At 42.9% G+C, this 23,796-nt stretch overlaps 1 protein-coding gene across 1 annotated transcript in view; it reads left to right on the top strand.

Annotated features, from left to right (window-relative positions):
* The window catches only part of WNT7A (Wnt family member 7A), an 84,367-nt gene that overhangs the window by 43,139 nt on the left and 17,432 nt on the right, over positions 1 to 23,796 (top strand). The window contains exon 3 of the mRNA XM_063121255.1: positions 13,206 to 13,477. Within this exon, the coding sequence (XP_062977325.1) occupies positions 13,206 to 13,477 (272 nt within the window). The remainder of the gene's footprint in view (positions 1 to 13,205; positions 13,478 to 23,796) is intronic.

The following is a 23,796-nucleotide window of genomic DNA, read 5'->3' as shown; positions in this document are numbered from 1 at the left end:
CACTGTTTAATAGAGCAATGTTTAAAGGCAATCCCAGTTGGCAACAGAGCGATGGCATGCTCATTTGTACACGTTGTTTGAACTGTAGTATATGATAGGCAGGGTGTGCCATAGAAGGAGTTTAGTCAAAACAAAACAAAACACACCTCTGGTTTCCCATGGCATGGATCATATATTATACTCTACTGCTGGATTATGAATGTGAGGGCGCTACACAGAAACGTACGGCAGAGCACCTTTACCTGACATGTGCTATCCACAGGCCTACACACAAAGGCTTTCCCTTTTTATGCTCGTTCCACATCTGAAAAGCTGATCTGCTGCAGAGCATATGTTCATTTTGTTCTCCATGTGGCAAGACATTGGTACCTTATGGCTACTCCACCGTGTGACTAGATCAGGGTGGCTTTGATACAGTGCCATTGCCTAGGCATGGTTGGCTGGGGAGAGTCCATATGGACCAAAGCCTATGCATGTGGCTGGCTGGGGAAAGTTCCAACTCCCAAGCAGTAAAAAGTACTACAGAACAGTGGAGGCACCAATTTCAGTGTGGCTGTGAATCCATTCTGAGTTTCAGTCAGAACCAACCAGAACTATAAAGGAGCTATCCATGCTGCTGAAGCCTATCCCAAAAAATGGTTCAACACCTTGGATAGCACATTGGATTCACAGCCCCTGTGCCATTACAGCAACTAGCCTCTGCTACTACAGAGATGTATGCCGAAGTGGCAAAGGCTTACTCTACATGTACCACAAGCTTCCCAACTTGGTGCCCTCCAAATGTGTTTGACTACAACCCCCATAATCCCCAGGCAGCATGGCCAGCGACTGGAGTTTAAGTCCAGCACATATGGAGGGCACCAGGTTGGGGAAGGTTGGTGTAGTATCATCATAACAAATTCCTGTCCAGCATCTGGGGAAGAATGCAGGCCACGTGGGAGATCTAGGATAGGGCTGTGCACCACCACCCTGAACCACTTTGGGGCCCGATCCAGACCTTCCAGAGTGGTTAGGGTCGATCCGACGCTCCCCTAATCCGTTCCGGAACCAGATCTGGAGCGAGATCCAGAAGCCCGGATCGAGGTTCACCCCCCATTTTGCCCCCATTTTCCACTTACTTGCCTCCGTGGTGGACGGCAGAGGCAGGTAAGTGGGGAAGGGGGGACAAAATGGGGGCCGAATAGGTCCCCTTCCCCCCTTACCTGGCTTTGCCGTCCACTGGATGGACAGCGGCGATGGCACCAGGTAAGCCCCCCCTTCCCCCCACTTACCTAACGCCGTCGCACAGACAGTGGTGGCTCTGGAGCCAGGTAAGCTCCCCTGCCCCCACTTACCTGCATCTGTAGTGGTCCGGGCGGTGCTTCAACTGTGGCCCAGGCCTCAAGGTGGAAACAGGCCTGGGCTGCAGTTGAAGCTCCTGCCCGGAACCGCGATGGACGCAGGTAAGCCCCCTCCCCCCACTTACCTGCATCTGGAGCTTCGGAACGGTCTGAATCGCTCCAGACCATTCCGAACCGCTCTGCGCCGATCCGGACCTCCCCTGATCCACTTTGGAACTGAGCTTCAGAGGTCTGGATCGGCCCGCTCCACTTTGGATTTGGGGATCTGAAACGGAGTGGACCACAGCCCTAATCTAGGATGCAATCCTATGCACGTTTAGACAGAAAAAGGGAATGCTGGGAGTTGTAGGACTTTTTTCTATTTAAACATGCATAGGATTGCACCCTTAATTATTTATTGAAAGTGTTTAAAATGAGAGAGAGAGAGAGAGAGAGAGAGGCACAGAGAGATTGAGATCTCAAGGCAAAGATATGTGCATTGATACAATGATGGAAACAAATGAAAACCCTTCGTTAGGATTCTGGAAGATGAGTGATCAGAAGAATAGTGAATTATAACATTCACACAGGTCACAAACTAATGGATTTAAAAAAAAAAAAACCCACATACACCCCCTATAAAGCCTTGCAAGCTGAAACTTTAACTGAAGCATTCAAATCCCAGATTTATAACATAGAGTTTCCTCTGGCATACATCACACACAACTGCTGGATTAAAGAATGTGAGGGTCCTAAACTGAATCATACTGGAGGGCACATTTCTCTAACTGACGTGAGGTAGCCATAAATACTCTTGCACAAAGGCAGGCAGCTTTCCCTTTTCATGCTAATTTAAGCTGAATTGCAGGTATAAAAGCAAGACCCTGGAGCTAGAATTCCAGGTAGCCAAGCCCAGATTGTTGGGGTCAAGAGTGGAGTTGGAGTCCTGAGTTGGGAGGGAATGGAGTCAAGAGGGCATGTGGAAGGGTCGACTGAGGATAGCAGATCAGACCTCTCATCAGGAGATATTGGGTGAGAGGAGTGATCAGTCATGTCCATTGTAGGTGTGCTCAGAAATTAGTTCCACTGTCTTCAGTGAAGCTGCCTCCAAAGATGGTTACTGGAACCAACAAGGAGTGCAGTGTACATGATGGACTCATGTTCTAAAATGACAGAATCATAGTAATCATAGTTACTGTGACAGAATTGTAGCAACATAGTCACAGAATCATAAGGAAATACTGGATATAAATGAGAGTCAGCTATGTGAAAGAAGGAATTGATAAGCCATTTAATGATTAGGTATGTCTACTCATACTGAAGGCTTGGGGCAGTATTGAATACGACTACTATGCCTCTGCTCATTCTGTTGCACCCACTGGACCACCAACCGGTGCAATGGAAAGTGCTTATTAGAGCAACCCTGGAAACAAGCTCTAAAGCTCTCTGTTTCAGTATGGGACAGTCAGTGGAACTTCCTTGCATGAACTTCTCTGACTTCCCAGTTCTGAAAAGAAGTGTTTTTAAGTTCATTTCCAGTTGCTTTAGAAGCCAGCAGCTTTCTGTTGCGCTCGCGGTGCATCCTGATGGAGCATAGGCAGAATTGGATAGTGCCGTTGGTACACCCAGATGCCACATCTTCAGAAATAAAAGTCTATGGCATCTCACGAAATTTCAGAAAGCTCTTGAAATGTATCTATCTTTCCTTTGAAATGGGTCTGTCTGTCTATCGATTATTATTCAATGTACACAAAAGTATATTCATTAAACAAAAAACGTACAGTTTACAAAACATTAAGGCTCAACAGTTTTCAACCAAGCACCAAAACACAGAGAAATTGGGAGGTAAGGCTCACAAGCCTTATTTTATTTATTTATTTATTTATTTATTTATTTATTTATTTATTACACTTATATACCACTCCCATAGCCAGGACTTTCTGGGCGGTTCACAGAAATTAACGCTACATCCTTAACACTACATCCTCCCTAAGAGGCAGAAAGTGCCAGTGAAATTCTCATTCTCCCAAAGCAGATAAACCATGAGGACAGGCTGGAGAATATGATATGCAGAGGTGACTGTGGGGTTGTGGAAAACCGATGATGAACAACTTAGGGCCACCTACTTCTTTTTTTGTTTAGAGCAGCCCTTCCCCAACCTGGTGCCCTCCAATGGTGTTGGACTACAACTCCCATCATTGCAAGTCAGTATGTCCCATTGTCAGGAATGCTGGGACTTTTTCATCACAGCCCCCAGGAAAGCCAGGAATTACTCTGGGTAGAAATTAAAGATAAAGAGATGAAACTTAGCACCATGGTAGCTGTTAAGTAGGGTTATAGCCATGCTAAGTTTGAAACAGATCCGTTCATGCCTTGAGTTTTAGGAATTTTTTAAAGTTGAAGGGATGAACAGATCTGATGGTTAAAATGGGCTGTTTATTCCAACTTTAAAAGTCCCATTGTCTTCAGTGGGCCTTACTTCCAAGTAAGTATGCTGAGGGTCTTATGTCTACCCAGAGTAAGTCCTGGCTTTCCTGGGGGCTGTATGAATGAATGAAGCTTTATTGAATAAGTCTTCCGACCATTTCAAAAATCAAAAATTTTAGAAAAGGAGGGGCAGGGGCACTGGGAAGGCAATAGGGCTGTGTGCTAGGGAAAGAAAGCTAGAGGAGGAAAAAGCCTGGAGGCATGAAATGAAAGGAAGAAGGCCAGAAAAATAAGGGGTAAAGAAGAGAACTGCACATAGCTAGGCTTTTCCCAGGTGAGGCAGGCTTTTATTTTAAAACATTCTTCAGTAACTATATCACACTATAATATACTTGTCATGTATTAATCTGGTTTAATTGTTTAAATAGGATTGCAAAGAATTTGTCCCTAAAATTAATCTAAATGCTATTCTATATTGGACAATTGCTGCCCGACACCTGATACTATTTGACAACCAAATATATTTGTTTAACTTTTCAGTGTTTGGTTTGATAGGTGCCATTGGGTATTTAACAGCAAATATTACTGGTGGTGAATTGTAGGATTTCGGAATCATTTCATTGGACAAAATCTATCTGGTCATACATTCTGTCATTTGCCAGTGTGCTCAGAAAGTATCAATAGGTGTCATTCTTGAAACTGTTCCTGACACTACCAATAGAGCTCCCATCACTTCATTTTCATCTGTCTGCAAAAGTTTAGTTCCTGCATAGCTGAAATTATTCTATAGTTCAATAACAAATCTTGTAGAGGGAAGAGATCTGTATAGAGACAATGCTGATATATAACAGTTTTGCTCTAGAACCAAATATTTTGGATGACAAGGTTGCAATAAACTATGGTCACATCCAAGAGCACATTATATCCCAGGGTGTCATGCCCCCATTGGAATCCTCCTCTGAGGACGAAGAGTTAGACGCCCAAACAGAGGGTGATGCCTAGTACCTGCCAGGGTGTGCACAGCAACAGAGGTCTGATCCCATGGAGGAGCTTGCTGAGGTCGTAGAAACTCGGAAAGAGGGGGACTCTGCCTCAGGGGAGGAGTGTGAGCACCCCCAAGAACCAAGGAGTGATGGTGCCAGAGGAGGCAGGCCTAACTCAGTAGGGCGACCCTATGGAAAGGAGGACAGGGCTCCTGTATCTTTAACAGTGGTACAGAAAAGGGAATTTCAGCAGGTGTCATTTGTATGCATACAGCACCTGGTGAAATTCCCTCTTTATCACAACAGTTCAAGCTGCAGGAGCCCTGCCCTCTTTTGTATCTGGTTACTCTAGCAGGGCTCCTGCAGCTTGAACTGTTGTGATGAAGAGGGAATTTCACCAAGTGCTGCATGCATACAAATGACACCTGCTGGAATTCCCTTTTCTATACAATTGTTAAAGATTTAGGAGCCCTGTCCTTTTCATATGGTCACCCTACCCAATAGGAGTGCAGTATTATTATTTTTTAACAGGGCAGGGACTCATAATTAGAGGAGAAGGTAGTCTTATCTTTTGTGGTGGGATGTGGAAAGAACAGGATCTAATAAATAGAACTTGCCAAATAACACATTTTGATATTTTTCTTTGATACTATGACTATATCAATGTCATAGCCCATTTAAGTAGTAAGTTCTTCACCCTCTACTAAATCATAATCCGCAAAGTCTCTGAGACATCCTGCTGAGATGAAATATGCCAATTAAAAAAAATACATTTAGAACTGTTTCACTTAGTTTAATTTAAATTGTACTTAAATTATGCTTAAGATAAAAAACAAAACAAAAACCTCCTTGGAAAATTTAATGTTACTAAGATATTTATGAATTTCAAAAACACAAGATCCCTATGTCTTCATGCAGTGATATAAATGATAAAAACTAAACATTAAAAAGGATAGTATACAATTCTATTAATACATATCCTGCAGCTAAGTGGCCATGAAGGTACCTATTAACTGATTTTGTTGATGTCATCCTTGAATCCATTATGCTACTAGCTATTTGTGGCATATGATAAGGAAGTAGATATTTTCAGTAAGGAACCACTAAGAGGCAGGCATTAATATATAGATCACTTGTGGGGAAAAGGTTCTACTTAGAATAAAGTGCCTGAGGCTGGAATCCTATACACCCTTACCTGGTAGTAAGTCCCATTGAACTCAGTGAGGTTTATTTCTGAGAAGACGTGTACAGGATTGCATTGCACTGTGAAGATGATCAGTTTGTTATTCCTTATAAACAGAAATTTTAAAAATGTGCGTGTTCCACAAAATATCAGATGAAGATACCAGGGCTTTGGAAGTCTATAGTGAAGTCACTATAAACATTTACTTCTCTAATATGAGAGTAGGGATGTCAGAGAAATCTGCAATGGATTCAAATGACTTGTAATGGTCTCAAGTTACAGGAAGCCAGATTCCCGGCTGGACATCAGAAAAAATTTCCTGACTGTTAGAGCAGTATGACAATGGAACCAATTACCTAGAGAGGTTGTGGCCTCTCCCACACTAGACGCATTCAAGAGGCAGCTGGACAGCCATCTGTCTGGGATGCTTTAAAGTGGATTCTTGTATTGAGCAGGGGGTTGGACTTGATGGCCTTATAGACCCCTTCAAACTCTTCTATTCTATGATTTTGTGACTTGGATTCCATGGGGTTGCAGACCGGTTTTACTTTTTTTTTGGAGGGGGGGTAATTTGTGCAATTTCATTCATTTGCAAATGCACACTTCCACTAGTGTTTGCAGTAGTGTATGTGTGTTTGCAAATAAATGAAATTCTTGTAAAAAAGAAAAAAGAAGGCTATTAAGTTAATGAGTGGATGATAGAACAAAAGACGCCTGACAATTTGCGGAATAGATGGAACACATTTAACAGGATCCCTACATCCCTAGGGCAGAGCTTGAAAACAATGTGTTAATTTCAAGTGGTGACATTCTCTCCCCCCCCACCTCCCAGTTTGTCTTTTACCCCCAATTATACCAAACTATGTTTGGTCCTTCATGTTAAGAAAGAACATAAGAAGAACCTATCTGGATCACACCAAAAGCGATCTAGTCCAGCATTCTGTTCCCCCAGTGGTTAACCTGTGGGAAGCCCATAAGTAGGACATGAAGTTAGGCAATGAAGAACTTATGGGGCACCTGCCCCACATGCTTGCTGAGCCCTGTTCTGGGAGCTGGCCCGGCCGAGTACTCAGCAATGCACACTTTCCGGGGCCTCTGGAAAGAGTGATTTCCTTCCTTCCCCCCGCCCTGCGCCAATCATGGCCTTAAAGGACCTGTGCCCCCCCCTTGTCCTTTGCCCAGCGTTGGGGCGAAAACCCACCTTGTGCATCTGTCAGGACCAGGGAAGACCAGATGCAGGGGCATCTGCTGCCTTTGCGGGCCCAAGCGGATTTTTGCTCCAACGCTACATGAAGTCAATAACATCCTCTCACTTGTAATCCCCACCAAATTACATTCAAAAGCATGTTGCCTCTGATACTGGAAATAATAGGTAGCCATCATGACTAGTACCTTATCTTCCATGAATTTCTCAAATCCCCTTTTAAATACATCTGAGGTCCAAACTATGTAAACTTAAATATGTAGCATGCAGTTACGCCATTGCTTTTTTTCTTACTCCAAAGTACTGATCTGAATTAAGTCCCTATGTGGGTAGGGGAGAGCTTTAACCATAGGCCCTCTGCTGTGGTCCCAATCAGAATATCCCTTACCCGTGCCTGCAGTTTGCATACAAAAAGCCCCTAGTTTCTTCACTAGGAGCATTTGTACTACACAATCCAGAATGGGCCCATATAAATTGGATTGGGCCCTTCCAGTCTGGCTTGGAACTACAGTAGGGGACAAAGTGTTAAAGCTCCCTATTTATCCTTTAGTGTTTCAATCCAGATAAGGTCCCCCAGTGCTTACCTTGATTAACAAAAACACACGCACACTGACAGGGCGGCATGCTGTGTATTGAAGGTAATGTGTAGTTTGTGTCTATGTTGGTGGCCATCATCAACTCTTGTGGTAGTGAATTCCATAGTTTAACTATATGGTCTGTCGTGAATCTCTTACCACCCAGTTTTATGGAATGATCCCTGGGTCAAGTATTATGAGGGGTGGGTGGGGAGAAGAACTGCTCTCTATCTTCTTTCCGCCCATCATGAATAATTGTATATACTTCTGTCACGTTTCCCTTTACTCACCATTTTTCTAAACTAAAAAAAACCCAGTCCTTGTATTCTTTCCTCACAGGGGAGTTGCTCCAGTCCCAGGATAATTTTGGTTGTCCCTTTTCATAACTGTTCCAGCTCTACAATGGGCTCCTTCACATGAGTGAAATAAGGTATGCTTGTGACAGGCCACTTGCAGATCCTTTTGACAACTGCGGCAACCTCCTACACGTGTCCCGTGCCTTCCCCTGGTAATTCTGTTTTTTAAAAACAGCAACCACAACCTGTGATATTCCTATTCTACTGAACTATCTCGGGATTTCCTACCATGTACATGGGAAATTACATTATAAATCACACACTAGAGGGCGCTGTCCCATTCAGGGCTATAAGCAGGAAGAGGAGAGAAAGTTTTCAATTAGAGACCACGTGGTCATGCCTCTCCACCCATGTAATGCAGCCCCATTATGATTGCGCAAGAGAAGCAGGAAGCAAAGGAAATGCAATTTCTTAATCCAAGAAGCCCCTTGTCCTTTCTGATACTGGTTTGCAATAATTTCCCAAGTAGGAGCCGTGTTAGTCTGTTGCATCAAAAACAACAAAGAGTCTTGTGGCATCTTAAAGATGAACACTTTTATTTCAGCATAAGCTTGATGCATGAAGTGTTAATCTCAAATTGTCAGATTTATATTCACAACATGCTGCAATGTGTGTATGGCAGGGGAGAAGGAGATGTAAACTGTATTGTTGGAGGGAACCTTCTCTAGGTGACTTTGCCTAATGAGGTAAGGCAGGTAGTCAATAATGAGAGGGACTTTTCAGTGGTGGCAACCTAGCTGTGGAATTACTCTTCAGTGGTGACACCAGAGAGGCTCGCCTGGTGCCTGTGTTGTGGTCCTTTCAGGCCCAGGTGAAGTACTTCTACTTTTCCCAGTTTTTTTTAGCCCTTCAGTTAAAAAAATTGTGTTAGTGCATTTTGAGATCTGCGTTCTGCTGTTGGCTTTTATCCTGGGTTTTACTTTGGTTTTACTCAGTTTTACATCTAAGGGGTTGTGCCAAAAGCCTTACAGAAAAGGTGGCTTTTGAAGAGGGATTGGAATTATTATTATTATTATTATTATTATTATTATTATTATTATTTCTCTACTGGCCAATAATCAAAGCTCTCTGGGCAGTTGACAATTGTGAACCACAAATACAAGATAATTAAAACATAGTACAAAATCTTTAACATACAGAATTTAAAAACAATTTAAACAAGTAAGATCAGAGGCATCACACATTTATTCTGGGAGGCAGTTCCAAGCATATGGGGCAACAAACGGGAAAGGCCACAATCGTTTCAGGGAGCAGGAGACCTTTGGACTACTTAGGGCTGTGGAGTTGGATGAGCAAAGATCGTAGAAAAGAATGTGTCAAAGTGTAAGAGCAGAGACATAAGGCTGGGAGGCAAGACCATGGAAGGCTTTGAAGGTAAGCATGAGTCGCTTGTGTTGGAGTGGGCAGGGAGCCAGTGTAGGGATTTAAGGTGGCGTGTTTTGCAGTCAGAGTGATGAGAGAGGTGAGTAATTTTGGCAGCAGAGTGCCAGAGAGAAGTGTGCGGCATGTGGCTCAATGGTAAAGCTTTGCCTGCAGAAGGTCCAAGGTTCAATCTCCAGGTAGGGCTGGAAAAAATTCTGTTTGAAACATTAGAGTGTTGACTATGCTGAGCTAGATAGATCAATGGTCTGACTCAGTACAAGGCAGCTTCCTACTTTCCTAAGGTGATCTAAATGGCAAAATAAATAAAGGTCAGCTTCCTTTTACTGGTTTAGTATCTGTACTTTTTAGACATCAAGAGGTAACCACACTTATCTGCGGTTAAGTAGCAGGAATGGGCCAGAAAATTCTAAATATTTTATCAAAACACAAATTGCGCAAAGATGGTGTGTGTGTGTTTGTAGTGACTGGGAAATGTATATGTGGGTATCCACACGCATATTTCAGGGGTGGGGGATTTGCATATTGGTGTGTGGTTGTAATTCACATGCATGCACATGCTGCTACAACACAGCTGGGTATTTTCCTTGTGTGTCTGCACAGGCTTTGTTGCTTAGAGTCATGTTCCATGACTTTTAGAAGCCTATGCAGAGTGGCAGAAAATCTTGGTTATTTGACAGCTCTAATGCAGAAGAGATTTCTAGTCAAGTTTCACACAAGAGGCATCATGAACTCCAACTAAACCTTATTTGGAGAGCGAGCTTTTTGAAAATATATAAAGGAACTAAGAACAAGAGGGAGAAAACACATGAACAAACAGAAAACAGCAGTCTTAAGAATGTAAAGGGCATGTTTATTTATTTATTGGTGGGGTAGATAGGCGGGATAACTTGCTCAAGTCACACTTCACTCCTAGGCTCTGTTCTGCAGACAACACACAATAGACTCAAGTACCTTCTCAACAAAGTTCCTCACTATTACAATATAGAGAAAACACTAACTTCTGAGGAGCTGCATGGCACAAGCTACATTCACACACAACCATACATCCCAACACCTCCCTCTAGACTTTAATAAATTCCTCTGCCGCTACAATCAACTTCACAACCACTCCCCCCACATTTCCCTAAAACAACCAACGTATCAGGAAAATGGATAATAATGCTGGGTTACATTGCAAAGTTGTCAACACCCTACCCACCCACTCACCCCCGTAAAATGAGAATGACAACACTGGGCTACTTTGCAGGGCTGGCACATCCCACAGCCTCTCAGCCACCATCCTGACTCCTGTAATGTAGATGAACTTTATCGGCATGCATTGTCAGGGCATTTTTTTTAAAAAAAAATGTTTACAAACTCAGAAAAATTATTAATAAGGCCTGAGTTAGAAAGATCATAAATGGTTCTCTTTGCTCTTTCCCTTTCTTTTTGGGTCCAGTCTGAACTACAGTAAACTCTTGGATTTCTGAATTGATTTTTTTGAGGCAATGATCACTTCCCATTAGGGAAGACACTTCCACTCCCAAAGGCTTTAAAATGAGCCAGGAAGTTCCCCTTCCCAGACAGTGGGTGTGTCAATTGTAGCTATGACTACATTTATTGGCTAAAAACCCTGAAAGGTGGGGATTTGGGGATTATGGCTCATCTGGAGAGGTGAACTAACCTTCTCCCATTTGCCTCTTCCTGCAGACGCTCATGTATGTATGGTGAAGGCAGATATGACTCATCCATGTCAAATGTTGTCTGGAACAGATGGAGATGGCATATAGGTATACAGTACTGAGGACATATATAATATAGATGGATCCAATGAAAACGTAGATGTCAGAAGAACTTACACAATTAGAATGGAAAATTCAGAACACCATATTTTAGGAACATTCTCTTCCAATGAAAATATTTAGGATCTAATAGACAAAGTCTGAGAGAGAGAGAGAGAGAGAGAGAGAGAGAGAGAGAGAGAGAGTTGGAAATTATGTTCATAATCACAAAATACTTGTCATCTTATAGTAGTATCTAAATTAAGTGCATATTTGCTGAAATATGGGTTTCTGGGCCTAGCAGGTCCAATGCCTCACTCTGAGGGATCCTTTGTCAGATCAAGGCATTATGGGTGAAGTGGAGATTGCCTGTGCTGCTTGTTGCAGCTGCCTATGCTGACATTGCAGTGGCACAGGCAGTCTCCACAGGTACCTTGCCCACAATGGTTCACTCTGAGGACCCCTCAGAGTGAGGTCTTGATGGATGATATTGCCCATGCTGTTGGTGCACTTACGTGACAGCAAAACAACATCATCAACATCATCATCATCAACAACAACAAGGCAGAGGGGGGAAAAGGCTGCTGCTGCAGGGGGTCTTCCTGCCTCAGGTGATACAACAGCTTGTGCTAGCCCATGTGTGTGTGTGTGTGTATGTGTGCATGCATGTATTACAGGGAAATAAAGTTTGCACAAACAGACTCTAGTACTATCAACCAACAAAAAATTGAGATCGTATGCAAACTTGTTTGTTTTGTATTGATTAGGGAGAAGGTCCTGCAATGGACTAGAAGGCTATTTCACTTAACCAGTTATACATATATACATGCATATGGAAAACTTGGACAAGAGATGATGCTTTCAGGGAGGCACTTGGACCTCCTCTAACAACTGCACACACCTTCTGACGAATACCTGCTTCACAATTTGGGGAAAATATATAAATGAGAGGTCTGCCTTGAATGATTTGGCCAGTTATTCTAAACCAGTATGTGAACTGCAGGCTGAGTCACCACTGAAAATCCTGACCATGTGCTCTCTCCATTCTCTCTCCCAGCTTTCCTTTCTCTACGCCCTCTGCCCTTTCCTCCTTTGCTTCATTTCCTTTGCCCTCCCTTTTCTCGGTTCCTGCTTTGTCTGTCTGTCTTAGGCCCTTCGGCTTCCTCTTCTCCTCTTCCGAAGAAGCTCAACCAAAGGCAGCCCAAGGAACTTCTGCATGCCATGCTCTTCTGTGATGTTACTGATTGACATTAGCCAGCCCTGGCCGGAGCCTTCATAATCATAATCACCACTACCACCACCACCATGGGAATCTCTTATTACTGTACAGATAGAATGCACAGAGAACAGGCCATCTTACAAATGCCCCTTATTATTTGAGCTTTAGTTTGGATAACTTTTTGTAAAAATAATCCATACTCAAACTTTGTCTTAGATCTGGCCCAGCACACATTTGTGCGGCAGAGACTTTTGTGGCACTGACTTTCATGGCATTCGCAGCAATTAGCTAGCAAATGGCAGAAGGGTCAAAGGTCAATGTTCCCTCTAGATTTTTGTGGGACGGACGACATCGCCATGACCAATGTTAAGCCATCATGATGACCATTTCCTGCCTACGCATAGCACAACATTGATTTCCGTGGCTATGGGTTGGCCTGATCTGAAACTGTGTTTTCAAAAATGTGGAAATAAAGGTTGCAGTCTGATAGAACAGCCCTGCCTGCATCCTTAAGCACTGACTAATTAACTTTTGTTTTGGTAACATTACATTTATGGACACTGTAAAATGCGCTGCCTTTACAATAGCATGCGTATTGATTCTTTCGAGAGTGCCTGCACATCAACAAAACACCGGTACTTGGAAATGTCGAGAAATGCTTATGCCTGCATATTTACAGCATGTCTAATAATAACCTTGCAGCACTTCTACTGCATGGACTTGCACAGGATCCTACCCCCCTTTCCCTTTCTTCCGAATGATCTCTCCTTTACTGAGCAGTGTCTCCTAATTTCAGGTAGCAGAGAAGCAGCATTCACCTATGCCATCATTGCTGCGGGAGTAGCGCACGCAATCACTGCCGCCTGCACCCAGGGCAACCTCAGCGACTGCGGCTGTGACAAGGAAAAACAGGGACAGTACCACAAAGACGAAGGATGGAAATGGGGAGGCTGCTCTGCAGACATCCGATACGGAATAGGATTCGCCAAAGTGTTTGTGGATGCAAGGGAGATTAAGCAGAATGCAAGGACGCTCATGAATTTGCACAACAACGAGGCAGGGCGAAAGGTAGGCAGTTTTGCTCACCTCTTCATGTGACCATCCCATGTCTGCATGGGCAACATGTATGTGCATATGCTTCGAAGGTAATGCGTTATTTTATCACCCACATTTAAGTACCACCTTATTTGCTAACAAGCCATCAAGGTGATGCAGGACAATTTGAAACAATAAAGCTGTAGCACAATAATCATCATGATCATGATCATCATCATGATCATCATCATCATCGTTACAAAGAGTAAACATTTTTTAAAAAAGTAACTCCATAATTTAGAAAGCTTAATAAAGAGCTATGCCTTTACACCCTTTCTGAAAACCAAGAGAGCACAGGGCGGGGTGGGGGTGGGGAGTTGTATTTCTTAAGGGAACGGCACAGGAGAAAGCCCTGTGGGCCCAACCAACCATCCTCTGCACGTAATGGTACCCTCAAGAGGGCCTCTCCTGGAGATCCAAATAACCAGGCAGGCTCATAATGAGACAGGTGGTCCCTTAGACAGCCAGGCCCTAAGCCATTTTTGATTGTGCAGTTGGGTTTTAAATGTCAAAGCCAACACCTTGAATTGTCAACACTTTCAATTTAACCTGAAAAGTACAGATGTAACATGGTCCCAATACTTTCCATTTCATAAGTATGCACATTTGCACATCACGGGACTGTTGTTCTGTCAAACATTTGCCCCAGATTAGTATTTTACAGTATTAAATCAGGAAGTGAAAGCAAACAGAGAATAATCACATTGTGATTTAAGGTTCAAAATGTCCTGCTTTATGTGTAGCACAATGACATGATTTTCTTTTAATTCACATTCACCTCCTCACTGTTCATTTGAAAAGAATGGATTTTCTCTAAGCAAGGACAATCTTTCCTTGCTATTTAAAGGGTGACCAGCCTGGAAACATGTTAACGGAGGGCAAATATATGGTGGGTGTTGTAATTCTAGATTGCATGGCAGCTCCCACCTTGTGGCAGCTTCTTGAACTGGTCTTTACAACACAGGTATGCTGTGGTTGTCATCTGCTCAGTTGATTCCTGTTCTGCTTTCGTAATATTTGAACACAGGACATCATCTATAATGCATTCATTACACGGTTACTTTCTATCCTAGTATTGCTCAGCCTCTCAGGGGTGGGGTGGGTGGTGAGAGGCAGCTCTGTTGCAGAAAATTATGGCCCCATTAGTCATTCCTCTACTGAAACATTACCAGACTTTTGTCACCAACATACATAATGAATGGGAGCCAAACTCCCATTCATCACTTCAGTATTTCTTTGTCTCAAGATCAAAAGTTTCTGGTAGGTAACCTTTCTCTAAATAAGTCTCAAACTTTGTTAGCCATTGCAATACCATTTGCTTGCAAGAATGATTTCCCCCACCATAAGCAAATAAAAATATCACTTTAGCATGATAGGACTGAAAAGTTTTTTGGTAGAGATATTCCTCAGGAACTGCAAGCTTTAGGATAAGTTGAAGTTTAAACAGAATAGTTCACTTTTGTCACCTGACCAGAGCCAGCCCTACCAATAGAGTGAAGTGACCACCTCAGACAGCAGTTGGCTGTGGACAATAGTGGTAGCATCCGAATTGTTCACATGAGCACTCTGGTGGTTCCCTTCCTTTAGAGGATGGAGTCTTGTATGCCACACAACCAGTTCGGGGGCCTTAAACTAGCGTGCTGCCTCAGGTGTGAAGGACGACACCATCCCATTGTCAGTGTTGAGGTAATATTCCGCTGTCAGTCCAGTCAGCTTCTGTACATGGACTGTGAATGGGGGGGCATCTTGTCCTTCACCTTAGAGGACAAAATGTCTTGGGCAGGCAATGCACACAACCACCCAGTTGGAAGCAGGTGACTTTAAAAAACAAACAAAGAGCCAGTGTTTTGAGCATCTTCCTGAGCTATGTTGCAGCTTACAAGATATTTCAGTAAACAATTATATTGATGATAGATATTGCGGTTTACCAGATTCTGAACATAGTTTTGATACATTTTGGGAAGCTAAAATATTGGTCAGGAAAATCTGTGGCTTCTTTGCACCTTCATGGAGAGTATTATGATATATTTTTTCTGGCTTCATCTGAGAAGGATTCAAAACTGAATAGAGGAGGCTAGAAATGGAAGTAGCTTAAGATACTCATACCTCTAATGTGGTAACATGGAATTAGAGCCTGCTGACCCAACTTCCAAAAGCAAAACTTCAAACCAAAACACATGAGCCCTCATCAAAAGGCCCTCATCAATTACTTCTGTTGTGAGTTGTCATGGAAGATAAGGCTATCAGTGGCTACTGGTCATGATGGCTATATATTTCCTCCAGTACCAGAGGCTGAATGCCTCTGAAAACCAGTTTCTGGGGAATGTCAGGGGGAGGGTGCTATTGCACTCATGTCCTGTGTGTTGGCTCCCCACAGGTTGGTCTCCATGGGAACCAAAAATGGGATTAAATAAGCCTTTCGTCTGATCCACCATGGTTCTTCTTATATTTTGTATGCGTTTAACAGAAATGTTTGAGACTTTTTTTGCATTTCATTTTCACCTGACCGCCCTGTTAAAATTTCTCTGTCTCTGCATCCATGTGCATATATAGCTGCCAACTGAGGATAACCCTTCACGTTTCTGATGGGGCAGAATCTAGACCATGAAAGCTTATGCCGTAATACATTTGTTAGGCCTCAAGGTACTGCAGGTCTCTTTGTTGGTTTTGCTGCAAAAAACTTAACACAGCTACCCTTCTGGAAACAATAGAACAGTTCTTGCTGGTGAAGTGTACAGATAGAAATATTCAGATTTTATTTTAGCAGTCCAAATATTTTGGTCTGACCTTTGTATGCAGAGATGATCTCTTCAATAGCTGGATCCAAAACCAAAATATTAATGTATTTTGAGCTTCTTTTGTGGCTTGGTTTTGAAGGTAGTTTTAATAATTGCTATCTTTCTCCCAAACATTGGATCAGAAACTTGACTTTAGGCTCTTTGAAGTGGGAAGACTTATCAGAGTCTGTCTATATCGTCCTTTAATCTGAAGGGCCATGTCTGTTACATCAATTAAACATAATTGAAGCCAGTAATTAGACCATAATATGTAATGTTCTATCCATTTGTGATACCTGGGTGAGTTCTTTCCCATTTGGCAAGAAAAGAATGCTTAAAAGGTTGTGTGAAGCTTATTTCAAGTTTGGATTGTCTTACCTAATAAAGCTTTGAGATTTAAGAACATAAGAAGAACCATGTTGTATCAGACCAAGGGTCCATCTAGTCCAGCACTCTGTTCACACAGTGGCCAACCAACTGTCAACCAGGGAACCACAAGCAGGACATGTGCAACAGTACCTTCCTGCTCATGTTCCACAACAACTGGTGTGTCTGGGTTTTTGCCTCTGATATTGGAGGTAGCACATTGCGATCAGGTCTAATAGCCATTGATAGTCTTCTCCTCCAGGAATTTTTCCAACCCCCTTTTAAAACCATCCAAATTGGTGGCCATCACTACATCTTGTGGTAGTGAATTCCATAGTTTCACACAAGTGCTGTGTGAAGATGTACTTCCTTTTCTTCAGCCCTGAAGGGTATGTGCACAGGACTTTGAACTTTGCATAAAAGTAATATTTTTTTCTATTGGATTTCTGAAATATATATGCAAAATGTCACGATCAGTTTCACTGCAGATATAACTGAATTGGGTGATTAGAGGGCTCAGTCAGGGCCGGTGCTACCACAGAGGCCACTCAGGCAGCCGCCTAGAGCGCCAAGCTAAGAGGGGTGCTGGGTGCCGCAGCACTCACGTGCGTTGTTGGCTGTGAGCTGGGCTGGGCCGGCCCGAGGATTCAGTTGGGCCTGGGTGGGCGAGATGGCGCCCCGTGCCCGCCCAGCCAAAGCGAAGCCAGGGATGCTGGGTGGGGTGGGGGGAAAAGCTCCACGTTCAGACTTCCACCCAGAAGCCATGCTCCTAGAGCCACTCTAGCTGCCTGGAAGCCACCCTTCCAGGCAGCTAGAGTCAGGAGGCTGCCGGCGCCAGAAGAAGAAAAAGCACGTGGTGAGCTTAACCATGGCCCAAGCCAGCCTCTGCCTTATTCCCAAGGAAAGGGCACTGGGTCGCCTCACCTCTCTCCTCAAACAGTCCGCTATGTCCAGGCAGGCGGGCAAGCGAGACTCCCTCCCCCTTCCCCCAGGAAAGCTAGGGACTTGTGGACTCCTCGCAAGGCAAACTCTCCTGCTTCCTGATCCTGCACACGTGGCTCAACGGGACTTGCGTCCGAGAAAGCATTGCACTGGGAGGCACGAGTGCGGCCCAATCCGCCTATGCCTCCTTACTCGGAAGCCTTATTCCCCTGAGTAAATTTGCGGAGGGGATTGGGACGCCAGGCTGCATATCGGGTTGCTTTTTCACGGAAGTAAGTCCCGGTGAATTCCAGACAGCTCGGTCCCAAATCGAAGTGAGCCATTCCCAGCTCTCCACTCGGTGCACACGTTTGGACTTCTGCGCAATTGGGGGGGGGGGAGGTGCAAGTAGCTTGCCTTGCCTAGGGCGCACCGTGGTGCCAGACAAGCACCAGAACTCACCGTGGTGCCAGACAAGCACCAGGGCCGGTGCTTGTCTGGCACCGGCCCTGGGCTCAGTCATAATCTTACCCTGGATCTACACTACTGCTTTAAAGCGCTTTAACTGCTTTAAAGCGCTATAAAACTGTTATAAATGAAAAGCTCTTAATTTAACTGATGGAGAGGTACTCAAAAATGTCTTGGCTGTTCCATTACTGGTGGGACCAGGAAGTGCAAGTATTTTATGCTTCCTGTTCCCTTCATTATGGTGCCATCTGAATTTTAATGTTTTCATCATCCTACCCTTCTCCCAGTTATGTATAAGCTGACATTGCATGCATCTTTCAGGTTGGGGGCATGCAAAAACTCAATTTTGGATGAGATGGAGATTCATGGTGACAGAAGAGCTACATACTTCTGTTTTGCACCACTCTTTCCTCACATCAATGTCATAACTACAGCTGCAAATGTAGTTGGAATTTAAATTGATTCTCAAAGGCCTTGTGTAGTGTATATTTCATATTTCATTGTGTCCCAGTAGCTAATCTAAACCATTTTCAGCCCAAAAGTTGGGGTTGAAGATATAAAAGAAAAAATTATCAAATGCAGCCATATACATTCAGAATATAAAATAGTATCCTCTTTAGCACACATCCCCTGCTAGAATCATATACTTGAAGAGCAAACTATATGAACTTTAGCATGGAATGTTTTCCCCTCATGTCTTCAGCTTACCATTTTAGAATTAATGGGACACAGTTTCAATAATATCTGTATAATAGTGGTTCCAGTAGCCATGTGAGAATTCTATTATGCACATTTAGTGCTCCATATGCACAGGTGCTTTTCTGTGAGCTAGGGAATGTAACATTGGTAATGTGGACACCAATAGATTTAGGGCATGTCTACACTAGTGCTTATCCCAGGGATCATCCTGGGATCATCCCTGTGCATCTAGATGATGCACAGGGCATCCTGGAAGTAGGGAGGGATGATCCCTCCATTTCCAAGGGATATTGGCAGGCCCTTTTAGTCTGATTTTTCCTGCAGTCCCAGCTTCTTCCCTCCTCCCTGTGAGTAGTGGGGGTCAGCAGAGGGAAGGAGCTGGGCTGGGGGGGAATCCAGGGCCATTGGTGGGGGGGAGTGGGGTCAGGGCTTTTTAATTATTATTTTTTCCTTTTTTCTGGAGCACAAGTGTGCTCCAACTCCTCTTCTTAAAAAATATATATGGCGGGCACGATGTCCTGCTTCCTCCCTGGACGTCACGCACCACGTGTGAACCCAGGGGGAGGATCTCACGATCAGCATATCAAAAGATCCTCCCCTTTCCCTACCCTGGTGTAGACATGCCCTTAGAGTCAAAGTCATGTGTAACAAGAGTATCCTTATGACGATGCTGCTCTGTCATCTTTGAACATGTTGCAAGGCTACCCATTCTTATGAAATACTGTTCACAGGATCCATGCTAAAGACATCTTACAGATGCAAAACAATATGATAGAATTGGTTTAAGACACTTCGTAGACATCCAACACTAATAACCTGAGCATGAAAACTTTCACTCTATTGGGGGTATTATCAGGAAGGATAGTGTGTGTGTGTGCTGTCTTTGGCTATCTGCCACTTCCCCAGCAGGCATAGAAGTTGTTTTGATGTGGAGATATTTTACATGCCTGCCCAATGTAGAACTGTTGCCAATCTATTGGTTTTGTCATCTAGCACAAGACTGGATGATAGTACTGAAGATGTACAGACAGGCAGAAATATTAATGAATGTGTTGAACACAGTGCTTATTTTTGTTCTTGAAGCATATCCTCACAAAATTTTTACATTTGTGAGGGGGCACTTTAGATGTAGAATTTAATTCATATATATTAAAACCCTTCAGCATAAAGATACTCAGGCATTTCTTATAAGGCTATATCCTATAACATCCTCCAAATTCCTAATTCTTTTACAAAGTGTTTGAGCTAAGATGCACGGAAAACTGATTTCTATATCAACATTTTAAAACTGCTATTTTGAAACTTTGATATCTGTCTGACTCTAGAACTCCAGTTTCACGAGAAGCAATTTCATAAATGGTGATAACTATGTGATTTCCACTAAAGTGCAAAGCATACTTTACTAGTTTGAATGTAATAGCAATCTATGATTTCCATTAAAGATGGAGTAACTAGTTAAGTGTAATGAGAGGAGGGTCTATGAGGGGAGAAGTAGGGAGGGTGATATGAATGCAAAACTTATTCCCATAGCACTATTGTTATATGGAAAAATACAGTTGGGCAGAATCTGATTTTTATATTGTTCTTATTGCTTGTTATACTGTATGCATGGCTTCTTTTCTATTGAGAATTGGGTTGTTGTGCATTTCTCATGGAAAGATGTGGTACAAAAGTAATGTACTAACAAACAAAATAACTGGCTGAAACAAAGTTTAGAATACCCAGTGAGTAGCTGGATGCTGTGATTCTGGAATATTAGTATATATTATTCAAACTAACAAGATTTAAATTATCTATATGCACAGAATCCTTCTTCTGCCCTTCAATCATAACAACAACTTTGCTGAACATCCAAACACATCATCCTGTATAGAACATATTAAAGAATAGGCCTGGCTCTTTGGATGGCTCCCTGATTTCATTACCCTGAGCACTGTAGTCAAGGGAGGGGCGTCATTTTGGGCCTTGATATTATTACCTACAATGAGTCTGTTGAGCAGTGTGCCCCTTTTGAGGTTTTTAGATTGTTTGACACTATGCCCCCTTTGACGTACTACTGAACAATAAGGCTTCAATATGCTCTTCCCTTTCCTGGACACTGCCACGTGGGGCCCTATTTTGTGGACAGGCACTCTGGTTACTATGGCGATGGAACAACATGGGGTGAACCAGTTCCATTGCAAAACTCTGCCAAATAGGGCTCATCTACACCAAGCAGGATATTCTACTATGGAAGCGGTATGAAAGTGGTATATAAAAGGCAGGAGCCACACTGCTGCTTTATAGCGGCATTGAAGTGCACTGCAGGATCTACACTACTGCTTTATAGTGGTACTGAAGTGCACTAACAACAGTTGGGGCCCATGACACATCTACACCAAACAGGATATAGCTCTCTGAAAGTGGTATAAAAGCGGTATATGGTAAGTGTCAGTGGGCCCCAACAGTTGTCAGTGCGTTTCAGTACCACTATAAAGCAGTAGTGTGACTCCTGCCTTTTATATACTGCTTTCATACTGCTTTCATAGTGGAATATCCTGCTTGATGTAGATGAGCCCATAGTCAGGGGTTGGCATTTGGCAAATTCAACTTTTAAAATGAGCCCCTGTGGGCACAGCACAGGAAGTCTGTCATTCATTGGCCATATGAAGAGAAAATAGAACGCATTTAAAGAAAAAGTATAATAAAGAGCCAAGACTTTTCAAGGAACAATATTTTGATTCTGAGTGGAAATAAATTATTGAATTGTGTTCTCTCTCTCTCTTTCCTGCTTTCCCTTTTGTGACATTGAAATTCACTGAATGGCATTTTTGCATCAGCATTACATCATATTAAACATAACGCCACGTTATGAGTCATTGTTATAAATCATGACACAGTCTGCCTTAGAAGGCTCCTGCAACCAAGGGCATATCAAGGTGGCTTTTTATTTGATGTGTCTCTTCACAGAGGGACATAGGTGTGCTGATTTAAGTAATCCCATCATGTTCTGTATTGGGAGTACTTTGCTTTTCCTTCAGCACTTCAATTGAAATTCTAGGTATAAAGCAGTTCAGAGCAAACATAACAAAAGAACAATGTCTTGTGTAGCTATCAGAGATGAGGTAATAACTTACAAATTGAATACATTGGAATAGAAACTGATTCTAATGGAGATGGAAAATATGATATCAATGAAATACTTGGAGCTTCCAAACTACCACGTGGTGATGAGAATTATTTAATATAGGAAGTTGCATTATACTGAGTTAGACCATGCTGCAAACAGTTTAGTTAATCTAATCTATACTGACTGCAGTGGCTGTCCAGCGTTTGAGCTAATTCCCTAGCCCTATCTGGAGATGCCAGGGATTGAACCTGGGATCTTTTGCATGCAAAGCAGGTGCTGTATCATTGAGCTATAGTCACTCTCATATTCCTTCTGGCTAATTTTTTTTTTGCTAGTGAAGAATTGAATCCAAGGAGTAAGATGTATAACCTCACAAACTTCTAGGAGCAATCCTTCTTTCATCAGATCCATCCAAGCTAATATCTAGCTACTGACTTCAACTACAACTTGAACAGGTTTTGTACAGCAGATTACCCTACTCTGGTCTAGAAATATGTGGGTCAAGGGTTCCTAAACAACTAAGCCACACCATTTTTAAGAGTAGCAGTAGAACAAATCAATGCGACGAGGAAAAGGAGGCTGAAGAGCAAGCTAAAGATTAGATAAATGGCCGGAGTTTACAAATGGAGCGACGGCTGCTTGTGCATTTACAAGTTCCACTCCTGGAACTTTACTGGAGTACTGATGGTCATGTTACTTCTACCAGAAGTAGGGATGTATGAATGTTTAGATGTATGCACTTGGAGAAATTGCGCCTTTGTGCAAATCCCCCCAAAAGTTAAAAAAAGAAAAGAAAGCTGGTCCACAAGCCTGCAGAATCTGCACGATTCAGGAAAAGGTGAGGAATCTGCAGGTCGGATTCATCGCAATCCAAACTCATTTAAAGTGGTTTCTCTCATTTGAATCTGTTCAAACTCAGAGCAAAGGTTGTGGGTATTAATTAATTAATTAATTTTATCCTCCTGGGTTTCTTTTTCAAATCATGCTTCTAACTTCCAGGGCAAACTGCTTGGGGTCTATCATTTTAAGAATAGGAAACAATTGATCTCCTAAGGAGTGGCTACGCAAACAAGAAATGCCAGCAAGTGGCCTCTATGCTGGAATGCATTTGTGCAGATGGCACCACAAGGGGGTGGGTGGGGGCTGGGGGAGTTCTTTTTCTACATGTGCCAGCCTTAGTCTGGCCTTTAAGTCAGGGAGCTTTGAACAGAGAAAATCTGATGTACAAATATGGTAACCAAAAATATGTGCTATTGCATTCAGCTATCTCAAGTCATGCCAGCAAAACAAAAGCTCTAAATGCCCTCACGTGTCTGGAACTTTTGAAAATTGCCATAGACTCCAGGAAGTCTAGAAGAACATCCTACCATTGAATAATTAAAAACTGACTGAGGCTTCTCTGATACCTCTGGAATCAAGTGATATTATGGTATCAGCAGCAAAGCCACCTAGGCCTTGAAGCTCAGGTGTTAATCATGCTATTTAAACTGTTTTCGGAGTTTGCTGTTGTTTGATTAACATTGCTGATCTTTGCTTTAAAGCCTTCGAGTGTTTGGCCATCATCCAATGGAGCTATATGCATGTGTGCGGGAGGAGAACTGCTTATGTAGCCAGAGGTCTGTTTGAAGTCCCTCATGCAGCCACTTAGATTGCGGAAAGGACCGGCCAAATGTCAACGATGCTCTTGCTTATGTGTGTGCAGTTATTCCCCAGATGCACATATAGCTTTGTGGCCTTCATCTCGCTACATAAAAATGGAATTAGGATGCCTTTACAGTTTAGCAGTTGCAACTGGAATTTCAACGGAGGAATCACAGCAATTTAAGTTACCGGAATGTTTGCACTTGCTCCCGATCCTGTTTAAGATTGCAGCCTTGGGAAGTCATCCTTATAACCATTTGTTTGCCTGACTTTAACAGCATCTAACCAATTTATTACATCGGCTTTCTGTC

Source organism: Elgaria multicarinata, chromosome 3, assembly GCF_023053635.1.
Source record: "Elgaria multicarinata webbii isolate HBS135686 ecotype San Diego chromosome 3, rElgMul1.1.pri, whole genome shotgun sequence".
Taxonomy (NCBI): domain Eukaryota; kingdom Metazoa; phylum Chordata; class Lepidosauria; order Squamata; family Anguidae; genus Elgaria; species Elgaria multicarinata.
The sequence above is the reverse complement of the archived record's forward strand: the minus strand, read 5'-3'. Positions and strand labels throughout refer to the sequence as shown.